The sequence below is a fragment of the Mus caroli genome, unplaced genomic scaffold (genome assembly GCF_978045245.1).
Source record: "Mus caroli unplaced genomic scaffold, Mus_caroli_1 scaffold_11, whole genome shotgun sequence".
NCBI lineage: Eukaryota > Metazoa > Chordata > Mammalia > Rodentia > Muridae > Mus > Mus caroli.
The window spans coordinates 88827748-88846272 of NW_028227266.1; the positions used below are offsets into that span (position 1 = coordinate 88827748).

The 18525-nt window shown below is 46.0% G+C and overlaps 1 protein-coding gene across 1 annotated transcript in view; it reads left to right on the top strand.

The window, feature by feature from the left end:
* Rasgrf1 (Ras protein specific guanine nucleotide releasing factor 1) overlaps nucleotides 1-18525 on the top strand; it is a 114269-nt gene that overhangs the window by 25674 nt on the left and 70070 nt on the right. The window contains exons 3-5 of the mRNA XM_085827879.1: nucleotides 8822-8975; nucleotides 15270-15365; nucleotides 18194-18447. Of these exons, the coding sequence (XP_085684005.1) occupies nucleotides 8822-8975; nucleotides 15270-15365; nucleotides 18194-18447 (504 nt within the window). The remainder of the gene's footprint in view (nucleotides 1-8821; nucleotides 8976-15269; nucleotides 15366-18193; nucleotides 18448-18525) is intronic.

The following is an 18525-nucleotide window of genomic DNA, read 5'->3' on the forward strand; positions in this document are numbered from 1 at the left end:
GAAATTCTCTCTTCCATCACTTGTATTCTGTTGTTGATGCTCACTTCTATGGTTCCTTATTTCTTTCCTAGGGTTTCTATCTCCAGAATTGTCTCCCTTTGGATTTTCTTCATTGTTTCTACTTAAGTGAGTTATCAATGCCCTTCTTAAAATCCTCTACCAGCATCATGAAATATGATTTTAGATCCGAGTCTTTTTTTTTTTTCGGGTGTGTTGGGGTATCCAGGACTTGCTGTGGTGGGTATACTGGGTTCTGATGCTGCCCAGTGGTCTTGGTTTCTGTTATTAAGATTCTTTAGCTTGCCTTTCACCATCTTGTAATCTCTGGTGTTAGATGTTGTAGCTGTCTCTGGCTGGAACTTGTTTCTCCCGTGATTCTTTAGCCTCTGTCAGCACTCCTGGGAAACCAACTCTCTCCTGAGTTCCAGTGGTCAGAACACTTTCTGCAGGCAAGCTCTCCTCTGGCAGGGAAGGTGTCCAGGGGTCTGGGTCTCAGCTCTGTCTCCTGGATGAGGATGAAGGCCCAAAGGGACCCTGTCCAAAGAAGCTCTGTTGCTTTTGCCGCCCACATGCTCTCCTGCGTAGACTGGTCTCAGTGATCCCAAGATTCTGGGTGTGCTAGGGCCTGCCTTTGTGCTTTGACCCTGTTGCTGCTAGCAGAAGACCCTCTGGTTTTTTTGTTTTTTTGTTTGTTTGTTTGTTTGTTTTGGAACTAATGTTGCATTCCACTCTCCAGTGATCTCAAGGTCCTGGGTGTGGTAGGGTGCCTGCAGCATGGAGAGTCCTCTGGGAACGTTGGGGCCTTCTGCTAAGATAGCATCCAAGATGGCGCAAGGGGTCTGTTTCTATTTCTTTGGGGCTTATGGGACTGTTTACATGGTGGATCTGATCCTGATTTAACTTTGGAATTTGGTATCTGTCTAGAAAATTGTACATTTCATCCAGATTTTTCAATTTTATTGAATATAGCCTTTTGTAGTAGGATCTGATGATTTTTTTTTTAATTTCCTCAGTTTCTGTTGTTAAACCTTTTTCATTTCTGATTTTGTTAATCTGGATACTGTCTCTGTGCCCTCTGGTTAGTCTGGCTAAGGGTTTATCTATCTGGTAGATTTTCTCAAAGAACCAGCTCCCGGTTTTGATTTTTGTATAGTTCTTTTTGTTGCTACTTGGTTGATTTCAGCCCTGAGTTTGATTATTTCCTGTCGTCTACTCCTCTTGGGTGTATTTGCTTCTTTTTGTTCTAGAGCTTTCAGGTGTGCTGTTAAGCTGGTAGTATATGCTCTCTCCAGTTTCTTTTTGGAGGCACTCAGAACTGAATTTTTCTCTTAGCACTGCTTTCATTGTGCTCATAAGTTTGGGTATATGGTGCTTTCATTTTCATCAAATTCTCAAATGTCTTTAATATCTTTCTTTCTTCTTTCTTTCTTTCTTCTTTCTTTCTTTCTTTCTTTCTTTCTTTCTTTATCATTGAGTAGGGTCTTGTTCAGTTTCCATGTGTATGTAGGCTTTCTGTTGTTGTTATTATTAAAGACCAGCCTTAGACCGTGGTGATCTGATAGGATACATAGGATTATTTCAGTCTTCTTGTATCTGTTGAGGCCTGTTTTGTGACCAATTATATGGCCAGTTTTGGAGAAGGTACCATGAGGTGCTGCAATGAAGGTATATTCTTTTGTTTTAGGATGAAATGTTTTATAGATATCTTAAATCCACTTGGTCCATAACTTCTGTTATGTCTTTGTTTAGTTTATGTTTCCATGATCTGTCCATTGATGAGAGTAAGGTTTGAAGTCTCCCAATATTATTGTGTGAGGTGCAATGTGTGCTTTGAGCTTTAAAGTAAAGTTTCTTTTATGAATGTGGATGCCCTTGCATTTGGAGCATAGATGTTCAGAATTAAGAGTTCTTCTTGGTAGATTTTTTCTTTGATGAGTATGAAGTGTCCTTCCTTATCTTTTTTGATAACTTTTGGTTGAAAGTTGATTTTATTTGATATTAGAATGGCTACTTCAGCTTGTTTCTTGAGACCATTTGCTTGGAACATTGTTTTCCAGCTCTTTATGCTGAGGTAGTGTCTGTCTTTGACACTGAAGTGTGTTTCCTGTATGCAGCAAAATGTTGGGTCCTGTTTACAGCTGTTATTCTATGTCTTTTTGTTGGGGAATTGAGTCCATTGATGTTAAGAGATATGGAATAGTGATTGTTGCTTCCTGTTATTTTTGAAGTAATTTTTATGTTTTGTGGCTATCTTCTTTTGGGTTTGTTGAAAGAAGATTACTTTCTTGCTTTTTCCCTCCTTGTGTTGGCATTTTCCATCTATTATTCTTTATAGGGCTGGATTTGTGGAAATATATTGGGTAAATTTGGGTTTTGTCATGGAAAATCTTGGTTTCTCCATCTATGGTAATTGAGAGTTTTGCTGGGTATAATAGCCTGGGCTGACATTTGTGTTCTCTTAGCGTCTGTATAGCATCTGCCCAGGATCTTCTAGCTTTCATAGTCTCTGGTGAGAAGTCTGGTGTAATTCTGATGGGTCGGTCTTTATATGTTACTTACCTTTTTTCCTTACTACTTTTAATATTTTTTCTTTGTTTTGTGCATTTGGTGTTTTGAGTATTATGTGACAGGAGGAATTTCTTTTCTGGTCCAATCTATTTGGAGTTCTGTAGGCTTCTTGTATGTTTATAGGTACCTCTTTCTTTAGGTTAGGGACATTTTCTTCTATAATTTTGTTGAAGATATTTACTGGTCCTTTATGTTGGGAATTGTCACTCTCTTCTATACCTATTATCCTTAGGTTTGGTCTTCTCATTGTGTCCTGGATTGCCTAGATGTTTTGGGTTAGGAGCTTTTTGCATTTTCTTTGACTGTTGTGTCAATGTTTTCTATGGCATCTTCTGCACTGAGATTCTGTCTTCTATCTCTTGTATTCTGTTGGTAATGCTTGCATCTATGATTCCTGATCTCTTTCCTAGGTTTTCTATCTCCAGGGTTGTCTCCCTTTGTGATTTCTTTATTGTTTCTATTCCCATTTTTAGATCCTGGATAGTTTTGTTCAATTCCTTCACCTGTTTGGTTGTGTTTTCCTGTAATTATTTAAGGGATTTACCTGTGTTCTCCTGTATTTAAGGGAGTTATTTATGTCCTCTATCATCATCATGAGCTGTGACTTTAAATCAGAGTCTTGCTTTTCTGGTGTGTTGGGATATCCAGGGCTCACTCTGATGGGAGAACTGGGTTCTGATGATTCCAAGTAGTCTTGGTTTCTGTTGCTTATGTTCTTGCCCTTGCCTCTCGCCATCTGGTTATCTCTGGTGTTAGCTGGTCTTGCTGCCTCTAGCTGTGACTTTTCCCTCCTGCAAGCCTGTGTGTCAGAACTCCTGGAAGACCAGTTCTCTCCAGGAGAAATTTAGGTATGGAGAGCTGTGGCATAGGGTCATCTCTGGAGTGCAGATGAAAACAAGAAGGATCCTATCCCAGGCTCCTCCTCTAATTCCTGTGATCTGAGGGCTTTAAGTGGTTCCCTCTGGGTAGAAGTGGTGGTCTTATCTGTGCTCACAGGCTTGTCAGCACTCCTGAGATACCCTCTCTCTCCCGGTGGTATTTCGCAACAGTCCGCAGACAGTCCTCATGATTGCTCCCAAAAGCCCATCTGCTGACTACTAAACCTTTAAACATCAGCTCATGAGAAACACTCCAAACTAAAGTATAATATTCTTCCCTTGGCCCCTAAAGGCCCATGGCTATCTCACAGTACAAAATGTATTCACTCTGTCCACAAAGGTCTCCGGGCTTAATAGTCCAAGAATCACTCAGAAGCCTAGGTCCAAACTCTTCAATGATTCAAGGCAGCATTAGTGTGATCACCTACAACATAAAAGGAAGTCGTGTACTTTTGACACACAGGGATGGGACCTCCCCCTTCCCAAAGAGAGGAATGGAAGTATAGAAAGGAGTAATGAGCCCAACACCCAGTCAGACAAACATTATACCATGTAGCTCCATGTCTAGGTGCCCAGGTCACGTCATGAGCATGTCCAGTATCTGGGGCATTGTATGAGCAGCAATGGGCTTCAAAAATACCACCCCTGTGCTCTTTTCTAGCCGTAGCTCCTATTTGTACCATCTATGAGTCTTGACCAGGTTCATGTCCTTTGTCAGTTCAAGAATTAAAAGGCAGGGGAGAAATATCTCCAACACAACAGGTAGCAACAGGGAATTTGTCCCATGAACTCTGACCTAATCACTGGGTTGACCCTTGATGAATTCATCATTGAATGGATCTTTGGCAAGTAGTAGAAACTGTGAAAGGTTCAGTCTAATTGGTGAAAGTGTGTAGCTCGGGAGTGAATGGTGTATATATTACAGAAGTCAAGAATGGCTTTTATAAGAGGTGAGGAGACATACAAATACATGAAGCACACAGAAAAAAAGACCCTCTGCAAAGCGTAATGGAGACTAGGTACCTGATGCACAGGTTCTTCTTGAGCCATGGGATATTTTAAAGTCTTTGAAGGGTCTCCCTTCTCTAGCACAGAGTTGATTTGTGTGAAGAAAGAAAAGATGGCTGATGGGCCCAGAGTTGTTAGGTAAACATGTCCTGATGCAGCCATGGACTCATTGAGCCATTCCACCAGCAGGGGGCCCTACTGACAGAAGAAAAAGCCAATAAAGTCTTTCTTTTAAGCTGTCAGGTGTTTGTCTCAGGTTGGGTGGGGAATGAGGAAGAAGTTCACCATCTTATTTCCTAGCCATGGCCCCTCTCCCTCTCTGTGTGCCTCAGGCAATCTGTCAACTGCCAGTTTCTTGGTATAATATCTCAGAAGCCTCCGTTGACTTCCTGAAACTCTCCTTGTCAGGTGTTCCACATTCTTGGCATCTCCAATCTCCTGAGGGGTCCAAACACTCCATCTTTAACCCTCCCAGTTTCACCATCTTGGGGACTTCCCATATGGACTCTGACCTTCCCATACTGCCTAGCTTCCCAGGCCTTGTTTTGACATCTGAGTGGAAACCTCTGTGATTCACAACCCTTATGTTCGGGATATTTCCAAAACCAGTATCCTATGGCTAACACCAAATCCTACCACTGGCTCCAACAGCAGCCACATCTAATTGGCTTACAGCTGCAGGTGCCTCTGAATATTTAATGGTTGGATGTTGAGAAGGACTTCCATGGGTTCTCTGGGACTTCTCAAAGCAAGATCTTTCAAATATCCTTGAGCCAGTAATGGGTAGTGTCTATCCAATTTGTGTGTGTGTGTTTGTATCCAGGTTGTTCACAGGACAAGAGCTCTCAGAATAGGTTAGGTTACACCTGCCTATCTCTTCTCCCCAGAGCTGGGATTATAAGCACACACCATCATGGCCTGTTTTATTTTATTTTATTTCATTTTATTTTTTAATTTGGATTCTAGAGATTGAACTAAGTTCCTTGTGCTTTTGCAGCAGACACTCTACTGAATGAGCTATCTCACCAGTCGAGGGCTAATCACCCCTGTAGCAACCCTGCTGCTCTTGGCCCCAACTTTATCAGTGCTTGTTTTCTGACATGTGGGACTTCACATTCAAACATAATATCTCCTATTAAAACAGGGATAAAAGGAAAGGGAGAGATAGGGCAGGGGAAGAAAAGAGAGGTAGAAGGGAGAGGGAGGAAAACAGAGAAGAGGAGAGAAGAGAAGAGAAGAGAAGAGAAGAGAAGAGAAGAGAAGAGAAGAGAAGAGAAGAGAAGAGAAGAGAAGAGAAGAGGATGAGAAAGAGGGAGGGGGAATCAGAGAGAAAAGAAAGAGGAGGCCAGATGAAGAGGGGCATGGAGGAGAAGAAGCAAGGCAGGCAGATCACCTGCAGATGGCACTCAGGCCTGGAGCACTGAGGTGTCTGTTGTGAGTAAGATGAGACTAATGAAGGAGCTTTGCGCCCCTGAGCAGGGAGGCAGGATGGTGTGAAAACAGACTCCTTGCTCTCAATTGAATTTTGCTTGCGAGTGAAGACAATTGAGTGTCCCAGGAAGATGGAAAGACCTTCCTGTCTGTCCTCATTTTCACAAGCAAAGCACCCAGATCGCCATTTCAATCTAATGGTGTTACCATGGAACTGTTACTTTAGAAAGGTGGTGCTGGGTTGGAGAGATGGCTCAGAGGTTAAGAGCACTGACTGCTCTTCCAGAGGTCCTGAGTTCAATTCCAGCAACCACATGGTGGCTCACAGCCATCTGTAATGGAAGCTGATGCCCTCTTCTGGCATGCCTGAAGACAGCTTCAGTGTACTCATATACATAAAATAAATAAATAAATCTTTAAAGAAAAGAAAAAGAAAAAAAGAAAAGAAAAAAAAAAGAAAAGAAAGGTGGTGCTAAGGACAGAGATAAGTTCTCTGGATCACAGTTTCTTCCCCGGCTCCCCAGATCTCTTCCTTGCCACAGCTGGCCCGAGCCTGATGGAGTAAGCCTTTCCTGACACATTCTCCCACTTTCAGAACATGGCTGCTGCCAGCCTCCTCCCAAGAAGACATCTTCTGGCACCCTCAGAAGACAAGGCCCTAGAGGCTGCCCAGTCCACTTCAACAACCTTGGCGCAGCCTTTCATTATTGCAAGGTTACTTCCATCATGGCCTCTTGAGAGTCCCACCTCAAACCTTGTGGGTGATGGAGACTTTGTGGGCTCAGGCAGCAGACTCCTGGGGCTGAGACAAAGACCATCTCTCCAGTTTGACCACACTGGTCCACTGTGTGCAGAGCTGCATGGTTATGCAAGAAGCTTCCAGAATGAAAAGTGTCCATTGATCTCCTAAGTAGGGGATAGTGGGTGAACCCAGAAGGAGAAGCAGTTGCTGTAGATGCTAAGAACCAATGCTGTACTGTCAGGGTGCAGAGTGCTAGGAGATACTGGGTGAGATGTTCTTTCAGTTAAACTAGGCTGAGCCAGTGCAAAAGAAGGTAATAACAGGCTAAAAGAAGGTAACAGGCCAAAGAGGGCAACCTCAAGGAGGAAAGGTTTATTCTGGTTTCTGCAGCTTCATTCCTCCAACCCTTGGGCTCTGTTGTGTCTGGGACCATGGTAGAGTAGGCCACCATGCTGTGAGCCTGTGGCAGAAGGAAGCTGTTCTCTTCATGGCAGCCAGAAAGCAGACAGAGACTATCCTAGCTAGTAGGCTTCATCCTTCCTCCCCTTTGGTTCTCCTTTGGCACCACCCACAGTTAAAGCAGATCCTCCCAGCCCTTCACTAATCATCTCTGGAAACACCCTCAGAAACGCACTAAGGTGTGTGCTTTCCCAATATCCTAGCTACCTCAATCCAATCATGTTGACAGTCAAGGTGGGTCTAGGGAGGGCAAGAGACAGCTTGGTTTGTTCTAGAGGAGTGGGGACTTGGGCCTTTTCTGGATGCTGGAATGGATGTATAATGGAGCAGAGGGTAGTTTCCTCTCAAAGAAAGAGACCCTACAGAGAGGTTTGATGGATATATGAGCTATCTTGGCCTTTGCCATTCCAAGGATGGGAAGGGGAGCCCCTTGCTACCGCTAAGAAAGGAGACACAGAATGATAAAGATGGGACCTTGCTGGGTGAGGAGAGGGGCACAGAGGAATGGGCAGGTGTGAGAGAGGACAGGGAAAAAGGAAGCAGGCCCTGAGGTGATGGTGGGTTGAAGCAAGAGGAAGAATCTGAGGAATAATGGTGGATACAGACCCAGACCTCATTATCCCTGAAAACTCAAACCTTTCTCTCCCAAAGCATTTTCCCTGGCCTTGGCCCCATCTGGATAGACACCTCTCTGTGAGATGCTGGAGCCCAAGCCTCCCGGTCCTCCAGGGCTGGGTCTCTTTCTGAAATCAGATTCTCACCCAGCTACAATGCTCTCCAATAGCCTTGGTCATACCATGAAGCATCATGGAGAGGCCCAGACCTAGAGCTTAGAGGTCTCTCTTCAGGAGTGTGGTAACCTTAGGCAAGCCACTGCTTACCACCATTCCTCCTCTGCCACTCTGTCCTTCTTAGCACCACATATTAATTTACCCATTTTCCAAGTCAGATTCTTCCTTTTTTTCCTGTCCTTTGGGACTCTCTCTGATCTGGTGCCACCTAACCACCTCACCTCGTTATCCATTACTGCTGACACAAGCCCCCTACCCAGGGCTGTCCTACAGTGAGTATATACCCAAGGAATGAAGTTTGGAGTCAGAAGCCTTAGCTCCAACTTGGGGTTGTATCACCTAGGACCTACTAGAAATCTTGCCTGACCACTAGTCCTTGTTGCTGACCCCTGACTCAGTGGTGTACACTAAGAGCCCACAACTCACCATTTGACATTTCTCTATCCTGTGCAATGTCTTCAGGCATCACTCAAACAATGAAATGTGCGTACCTACTTGTCTTCTGTATATCTCACCAGGCCTGATGCATGCACTCTTGCATGCTGCGTCTACTAAGTACTTTTTAGGTGTATGATATATCCACCCGCCATCACCATGGTACTAGATGCTGAAAAAAGATCCCTGGAGTCTACCAAGGCTTCTGGGATGTGGCATTTCAGCTGAATCCCAAAAGTAGGCTAAGGAGGGTGGACTTGGTGGGGGGGGAATGTTTCAAAATGCAAATCTACCTAGAGTCCCAGGAGTGTGTGTGTGTGTGTGTGTGTGTGTGTGTGTGTGTGTGTGTGTGTGTGTTTTACAGAGAGATAGACAAAGGCACAGAAAGACAGATAAAATAAGTATAACAAAGAGAGCCAGGCTAATAAAGCAACCAGGAGTTGGTGTACAGTGGGGTGGGCCCAGAGACAGTGGGCAGCATCTCACCTGTTATGCTTCTCTGTCCAAAGCTACAAGATACTGGCCACAGAACATGAGGCGCTCATGCAGAAGTACCTGCACCTGCTGCAGGTAGTGGAAACAGAGAAGACTGTGGCTAAACAGCTGCGCCAGCAGCTTGAGGACGGTGAGGTTGAAATCGAGCGCCTGAAGACGGAGGTAACTGTAAGCTGAGGTTCCCAAACCATGTCCTTTTCCAGATTCCCACAGTTGGGGGGCGGGGGTGGGGGGAATGGGCAGGCTCAATCCCGACCAAGCCTCCAAGCTTAGGATGTGGTGGTGGGAGGAGAGTGAGATGGTCCTGAATTCAGAGCTGGTTGCCATCGCACCTCTGTGCTTGCCAGATGCCACTTGGAGTGTGTCCCCCACTTCTCTGTTTCTGAGTTGTTTACTGTAATGCAGAGTCATTGCTATAACCTAGCCAGATGATGAGGATAAGTGGGGTTGTGTAAAAACAAGCTATTGGACTGTGTAAGGATACATGAACCATCACCACTGTCAACTTCAGACTCTGGAGGTACACTATCACCTACAGGTCATTACTGTGGGCTCTCTCTGCCTGCACCAGATACACAAGTGTCAAATGGCAAATCACAAGCTTCTAGGCTGTACCCCTGATGATGTGGGATCAAGCCTTCCTTACGTGGGCACCAATCCTGTAAATGCCTCCTAGGGCATAGCCACACATTGTTAACCAAGGCTTTGGGCCAGCCCAGAGCTTCTGAATTTAGATACATTTAGATACCATGCTGAGAGATGCTGTTAACTCCTGGAAGTACAAGCTCTCAGGCATCCTTACCAGAAGCCCATGTGGCATCCTTGATACCAGGATGTGGAAAGCAGGCAGCCAAGAACCCACCTAAGGAGGCAGAGTCGAGTGAGAGGTGGAGGGTCATGTGATCCAGGCCCACAGTCCCCAAACTCTGTTCCCTGATCCCATCAGGCTTTCCTCAAAACATGTAATCCCAACAGAAAAGGATGAAGACTCTGCAGGTATCAGTGATAGAGCCAGAAGCCCTGGGTACAGGGACTGTTCTGCATACAGAACTCCCTCTGATACCTGTAGCTGTAGCCCAGTGCTTTCCATCCCTGTACAGAAAGTTCAGAGACCCAGAGCCACCAACCCCATCTGGTCTAGTAGCACCAAAGCTCTATACCAATACTAACATCAACGTGCAACTTTACATTTAGCTGGAGTCCTATAACTGACCCATCTCTAATCCTAAAATGAGCCTTCAGCCACACCCCTTTCATCAGCCCCCAGTGTCATTACAATAGGATAAGCTGGGCAGTGATAGCATACACCTTTATTCCCAGCACTAAGGAGGCAGAGGCAGGTTTAATCTCTGAGTCTGAGACCAGCAAGGTTTACAGAGAGGGTTCCAGGATGGTCAGGGCTACACAGAGAAACAAAAATCAAACAAACCAAAATAGGAAAAGCCATAAGGGATCAGGCTCAGAGACCTCAGGTTTCTAGTCTAAGTACACACAGAAGTGACAGACCTGGAACTGGAACACAAGCTTCCATCCATCTGTTAGACTTTCTACTCAGTACAGAGAGCCTCTGACACTCTTCCAAAGGTTGACCCAAAATTGTCCTCTTTTTAACATTCTGGGCTCCATCCTACTCTGGAGAGAAGCTCTGAGATCTACGATAACCCAACACAGCTTCCTGAATCCAAACAGAGCATACACACACACACACACACACACACACACACACACTCACATACACAGACAGACATAGAGAACAGTGAGACAAAGACAGAGAGAGAGACAGAGACAGACAGACAGAAAGAGACAGAGAGACAGAGACAGACAGAGACAGACAGAGTCAGAGAGAGGCAGAGAGAGGCAGAGACCAGGGAAAGATTATGGCCATATTATCTAATTACTAACTCTGGCAAAGAGCAGTGGGGTGGCAGTCAGTCATTCACTTACTCATGAAAGATCTACTCTCAGCCACCGCAGACCTTAACCTCTCGTGCAGATCCCAACTGTGCAATCACCTAGCACCATCCAGCCACCCCACCCCGAGCCCAGAACTATCCTACACCCTGGCACATTTTTGCTTCTTCGCCATGCCTCTTCCATGCCCATGTTTCCCACCTGGCCAAATACTGCCAAGGACAGGTACCTCATCATGGGGCTTCGGGCTAGCACGCGAGCAGCCAGTGTGTCTGCTCACACGGGCTTCTCAAGCCCAACACGATGCAGTAGGCACACCAGCTCCCTGGGTGTGATTCCAACAGTCTGGGCGAAACCCCGTGAGGACAGAGCAGTCTCTTCTATCACTCAGCTGCTCTTGTCTGGCATGAGCTCATGAGGGCTTGGTTAGCGGGTGCTCTGGAAGGCACTAGGATATGGAGATGTCTGCCTTTCTAGTCGGCTGTGTAAGAGTGTGAACAGCGGCCACAGCTGGGCTGTGGGAGCCCTGGTCCTGAAAGGTGTTTGAAAGCCAGAGGGTGTAAACTCAGGTTGTACTTGGCCTTAAAAGCTTTCATTGGTTTGTAAGCCAGAGGAAGCACAGGTGTTGAGGATTGAGGATAGAGCCTCCTGGGGGACAAGGAGCAGAATGCAGGTCATGTGTGCCTGTGCCTGTGTCTGTGCCTGAGCCTGTGTCTGTGCCTGTGTCTGTGTGTCTGTGTCTGTGTGTCTGTGTCTGTGTCTGTGCCTGTGTCTGTGCCTGTGTCTGTGCCTGTGCCTGTGTGCCTGTGTGCCTGTGTGCCTGTGTGCCTGTGTGCCTGTGCCTGTGCCTGTGCCTGTGTCTGTGTGCCTGTGTGCCTGTGTGCCTGTGTGCCTGTGTGCCTGTGTGCCTGTGTGTCTGTGCCTGTGCCTGTGCCTGTGCCTGAGCCTGTGCCTGTGCCTGTGCCTGAGCCTGTGCCTGTGCCTGTGCCTGTGCCTGTGCCTGTGCCTGTGCCTGTGCCTGTGCCTGTGCCTGTGCCTGTGCCTGTCTGTGTAATGGTAGCTAAGTCCCATTTCGAGAAAATTTAGGACAATACTTCCTATTGGATGCCCTGTTCGTGACAGTGGATACACACCACTGTTCCATCTGTGCCTTATTGGACTTGATTTTTTTTTTTAGACAATGTCACTATGTAGCTCAGGATAGCCCCATGAACCCCTGTCTCAGCTTCCAGGTGATAGTGCACATCTGGAACCCCAGCTGCTCCACTGCCTGTCACAGAGCACAACACTTGCAGAGTATTAAGATCTTCAGCTGGGGTTGGCCCAGAGGAGACATACGGGCTTGGAGGAGACCAAAGGGAAGCAAGAAGGAGACAGCTGAGTTACCACAGGACACAGCCTGAGACTTCTACAACACCCCAGGTTCCTAAGTCCCCTGAGCTGGGTCCCAGACTGATCCTTAAATTAAACCTCCAGGATCACGGGATAAAGACTTTCGCAATTAAGCCTTACAAGTTCAAGTCCCTGGTCACATGGTGGAAGAAATGACTGCTGGAAGTTGTCCTTTGATTTCTACACACCTGCACACATGCATGCACAGACACACCACATACGCCAATAAATAAAAATGAACATAAAAAAGCATTCTAGTCCCTAAGACTGTTAGGACACCGAGCATTACAGCATGGTATAAGGTTCGCTTGTACGATTTTCAGGTCTGTCTCTGAGAAGTGAACTGTAAGTTTTCTTTGCTGTTTTTAATTTTTTATATTTATTTTTATATTTATATGTATGAGTGCTGCCTACATGTTTGTCTGTGCAGTTTATTCATGCATGGTGCCCAAAGAAGCCAAAAGAGAGCATCAGGTCCCCAGGTAGCAACGTTTTAGAAGGTCATAGGTCACCTTGTGGGTGCTGGAAACTGAACCCAGTTACTCTCACTACACCAGCTCTCTGGCCTCCACGGTCGGTTTTAAATACAGATTAGCCCCCAACAAAAACCATCACCACCACCTTCTGTGCAAACACCAAAACGGGCAAAGAAAGCAGACTGGTTGGAAGGTGAAGACATTTAGGCCAAGAGGAATGTGTTGACCCAGCCTCGGCGGTCACCCGGAGCATATGTATGTATGTATGTGTGTGTGTGTGTGTGTGTGTGTGTGTACACCATAGCCTTTAGACTGCCAGCCAAAGAATTGGCCTTTTATTTCAACACATCAATGTTCTAAGCTTGAGGGCTGAGGAGAAAATATAACAAAGTAGTACAGAGACCAACAAAAAGAGGGGGCGAACAGGTAAGCAGGCCTCTCCACTGAATGTTCCAGTTAGATGTTTTCAGACACTCTCCAAGTGAAGGCCAGCCAGGGTAATTTTAGCAGCCTAGGAGTGGAGAGCCTACAACTGCTCACTCCACTTTCAAAGGCTTCAACGTTTCATTTTTAAGAGCCATTCATCCCGAGGTTCAGCAAGTGGCCTTGAGGGCACAGCCTCCTGTTCTGAGGAGGGAACAGCCTACCAGCAACCGTGTCTTTCCCCCGAGCCTCTGCCTTTAGACATGCTGGGCTCAGTGACTGCTATAGCTTCCTGTGTTCGGGACTTTTGCGGCTGCTGTAGCTCTGATCAGTTTTTAATTCAGTTATTTTTTTTTGGTAGCTAACAAGGATGTGTTGCATGCTGGGTCCTGTGCTAGCCACCAGGCTCTGTAATGAATGAGACCACTTCCAGTCCCTTGCCATAGAACTCTCACCAAAGCAGGGAGAGGAAACGGGTGGCTTTTCTTCATGAGAAAGTTCTTTCTTTTTACTATGTGAATGTGCGCTGGTATGAGATGACCACTCGTATGGCCTGACCACAGGCACAGTCTCAGACAGACTTACAATGTCCTGTTCATGGATACCAGCCCTTGGTCCTGATTCTCTATGATCCACAAATAAGACAAACGGAGCTTGTTTTAAGTCCTGTCAGTTCCTACATTAGCTTTCTGGATGAGTAGTTAAGCTCCAAAGAGAACTTTGATCCCAGGAAGTGCTTCGGGGTAACCCAGAAAAGAGAGAGGCCAACCAACAGAGCCCCACTCTGAGCCCCCTGCTGGGATCTGATTTATTCCCCCGTGTGTTTTTGTCAGAAAGATAAAGGACAGTCCAACAGGTGAGTGTTGCCTACCACAGAGACACTTGTACATACAAGTTCATTGCTGCTGATATTCACAATAGCTAGGCTGTAGAGTCAGCAGATGGATGCATAAAGAAAATGTGATATATAACACATTATGCAGCCATAAAAAAAAATAAAATGATGACATCTACAAAAAAATGAATAGAACTAGGTATCTCTGCATTAAATGAAATAAGCCAGAATCAGACATGTACTGCATGTTTCCTCATAGGTAGGAACTAGAATCAAGATTTTGTGTGTGTGTGTGTGTGTGTGTGTGTGTGTGTGTGTGTGTGTTCCTGTATGTGTATTGTGTCAATCATGAAACTAAAAGTGGGATCATGAGAGGAGAAGATGAGTTCTTAAGGAATCGGGATGAAAGAAGGTAGTGGATCCATAGGATACAAAGGCAGAGAGGGGGACTGTTTGAGAGAAGGAAGAGAAACAGCTGGAAGGGGGCAGGGGAAACATGGAAGGACAGCAGAGACATGTATGAAGAAAATTCTGACAACGGACAAACCCCGAGGTTGCAATGCTAGGCAAAATAATAAATAACTACATAGTGTAAAGTTTACAGGTGTGCAAGGTAGCACACTAGCTGTAAACAGTAGACCTTACAGTTCCCGTCTGAATATCGCAGAGACAGTAGACATGGAAGTAGCGAACTGACTCTTGAACGTTGACTTCTGACTACACACACATACACACACACACACACACACACACACACACAAATACATAAACAAACCTTAGTTTTAAAAATGGTTGGTGAGTGCTAAGTAGTTGACTCAGTCAGGAAAGTTCCTGCCATGCAAGCACAAGGAGTTCGAATCCCCAGAATCTGAGTTCAAATCCCCATTACCCAATAATGATCCATGCCTGTAATCTCTTGAGTGAAAGGGTGAAGATCCTTGATGCTCATTAGCAAACCATTCTAGCTGAATTGATGAGCTTCAGGTTCATTGAGACCTTGTCTCAAAATTAAAGTTGAAGAGCAATTGAGGAAAAACCGCAGGTCTCCATATGTAGGAACATACAAGTGTATATTTGCCTGCACATACATCCACATACCACATGCATATACAAAACTACCCATGAAAAAACAATCCCATGATAAATTTTATCTTACCACAGTAAAATAAAAGGAATTTGTTGTTTGTAGACCATGGGAAAGAATCATAGACTGGGTTATAGACAATGCCTCAGACATAAAAGGGCCTTGTCACATTCTGATGGCCCCAAGTGTATCCAAAGTACACTTGTTCCAATACAGCATGCTCTACCAAATGGGCACCTGGGACTCAGCACACGACAGTGTCAACTCCTGTGGCAGATGAGTCAAGCCTTTGGTGCCACCATTGCCTCTTGCCTCTTGACCTATGAATGATTCTATTGCAGATTACAAACCTGATCAAGGACAATGATCGTGTCCAATCCAGCAACAAAGCCGCTTCTGCTGATGATGAGGACAGTGACATCAAGAAAATTAAGAAGGTCTGTACTACCCCTGGCTGCCCGTGTCCACCTGCTATCCCCCTGTCCATTGGCATGCTACTCACCCAGTCATTTCATCCCAGAGATGGAAACAAGAGCCACTGCGAGAGAGGGTGATCTAGCCCATTGTACAGAGACGAAGGAGATGAAGGAGGGTATGGGGCCAGGACCAAGGTCTAGGAAGTCTCCTTTAAGAGTTTTCCGCTAAATGCCATACAGCTTCACCAAACCCCCAGGAACCTTCCCATAGTCACTTACTTACTTGTTCCTCTCTCTCTCTCTCTCTCTCTCTCTCTCACACACACACACACACACACACACACACACACACCCCTCACAAGTGCCCATCCCCCAGCAGGGCTCATCAGGAAGCTGACCTTCATGAGACCCCACAGTCAGCCTCTGCTTTGCCTCTATTAGAGTTCCCAAGGGAAAACATATTCTCATAAAGTGTCAGGGACCTGCCCGATAGCCAGGGTAATAACAATACCATGGGCCACCCCCTAGTGCCACAGCACAGAGTAGGAGCCTGGCTATATTTTCATCTTGTCAGACTCAAGACAAGGGCAATGGTTTACCCTAATGGACTCGGGAACTGGTGCTAGGGTTTAAATAGCTTCTTGTCCATATCTAGCTGTGTCAGCTTTGACAGGTACCTGGCCTTTCTGTGGCTCTGCTTCCCCAGATATGAGAATGGAGATGATAATCGAATCTCAGGGGCTTTTACTCAGGATCCACTTAATCTGCATCAAGATCCCCAGAATAGCATCTGGCACGTAGAAAGTGGCTAATGAATGCTGCGATTTCTATTTGTGAGAAACTAGATATCCAGATTTCTGCATGAAGTGTTTAGCTCTTAAAGCACTAGCAGCAAATATAAATGGGAAAATATGCATGCCCTGAAAGCAACACACACCAAGAGGGCTGGATGTGGCCTGCGGCGGGATATAGTTGCAATTTCTGGTCTGTGTGACATGGGTTTCTTCCTGCAAACTAGACAAAGTTTCCTCTTGTTAGAAAAGGGTCTTCACTCATGCATGTGCATGAACACACATACAGATACACACAGAAGCAGATACAGAGAACACAGACACACATAAATATACATACTACCCATAAACACGTGTGCACACAGAAACAGAGACGCACACAAGACACAGATATATACATACACATATATACACACAACCACACATCACATACACAGACATATATGTACAGACTCTTGTCATATACACATAGACATATAACACACACATATATATACATACATATACATGGACATACTCATACAAACACACACACATACACAAAGACAAATACAATTGGACACACATACATTTGCTGACTAGTTTTATATGATCTTGACACAAGCTAGAGTCATCAGGAAGGCCTCAAATGAGAAAATGCTTCCATAAGATTGGGCAGTAGGCAATCCTATAGGATATTTTATTAATTAGTGATTGAGGGCCCCGCTCACTGAGCAATCATGAGAAGTGAGCCATTAAGTACCCTTCCTCCATGGCCTCTGTATCAGCTCCTACCTCTAGGTTGCTTTCCTGTTTTAAGTTCCTGCCTTGACTTTCCTCAATGAATAATGATATGCAAGCAAAATAGACCCTTTGCCTCCCAGGTTGCTTTGGTCATGGTGTTTCATCATAGCAATAGAAACCCTAACTAAGACAATGCACAAACACACAAAGACACAGGTCCAGACACACACATAAAGACACAAGTGTACACACACACACACACACACACACACACACACACAGGTCCTCAGCTGCACAGGGTTCTAAACCAGGGCCATCTACCTCCTGCACTCTTGGGACTGCTTGGCTGTGCACAAGCTCACACAAAGGGAGGGACACAGAGACTGGGGCCAGCATATCGGAATCACTACTGGAAGGCACTGGGCATAGGCATGGGCATGGGCATCAAGTGAGCCTCCAGTACAGATTTGCCTCTAAGGACAAGGAGGCCTTTGTGGAAAAGAGGGGGCTTCAAATCCCCAAGAGACATAAATGGGGGTAGATTTCAGCCCAGGGGTTTCAATTAAAGCTTGTGTGCAGAAGGTAATGATCACATTGATCATGGGCAAACATGGAGTTTTGACACCAGATCCCACCAAGGCAGGGATAGCTGCTTGGCCCCTAAACATCCCGGGCCACCCCTCGACTTAGGGCAGTTCTTTATCCTTGCAGCATTTGATAAGGGCTTCTGAGCCCTAGCACCAGGCTGGGGCCTCTCCCAACTCAGCAGGAAAGTGAGGCTAGCTCCAGCCTGGTGCTAGGGCTCAGAAGCCATTAAAGGAGCTGGAGATGTGCAAATTTGCCTTGTTCTGTTGAATTTTATCATTACCTTCTGCAGACAAACTTTAATTGAAACCCCTGGGCTCTCAGAAGAGTTATTAGATAAGACTGCAACCACGGCAGGCACAGCCTAGCAACCCTTCCCAAGCTAACCCTGTATGGAGACTTGAGCCCACGTTTCCTCCTTTCTCCCTTCCAGAGCAAGCGGGAATTTGTTAAAATGCAGCCGGCTGGAGCAGGCCCTAGAACTCATGTTTCTAACTAGCTGTCTAGTCCATACAGCGATGTTCCAGATCCCTGTTTAACAGCTGGGAAAATTGTCTGAGGGCCCACGGAGCATGTTCAGCATCCCACAGGCAGCGCAGCCAGGCCTCCCCTATACATATTAGCTCTTCTCCCTATACTCCCAGCAGTGAGGATAACCAACCCCTGGTCCCTTGCCCCTGGTGTGCTCACAGCTTTTAAGAACAAGAGTAACCAACCAACACACACTAACATTAACCTCTTCTTTACCAGGTTCAGAGCTTCCTTCGGGGATGGCTGTGCCGGCGAAAGTGGAAGAACATCATCCAGGACTACATCCGGTCTCCCCACGCGGACAGCATGCGCAAGAGGAACCAGGTGGTGTTCAGCATGCTGGAGGCCGAGGCTGAGTACGTACAGCAGCTACACATCCTTGTCAACAACTTCCTGCGCCCACTGCGCATGGCCGCCAGCTCTAAGAAACCCCCTATAACACACGACGACGTCAGCAGTATCTTTCTGAACAGGTAAGCGGAAGGGACGATGAAGGTGGGAGGCATCGGTTGCCAGATGTTGAGCTGAATCCGGATACAAACCCACATGTG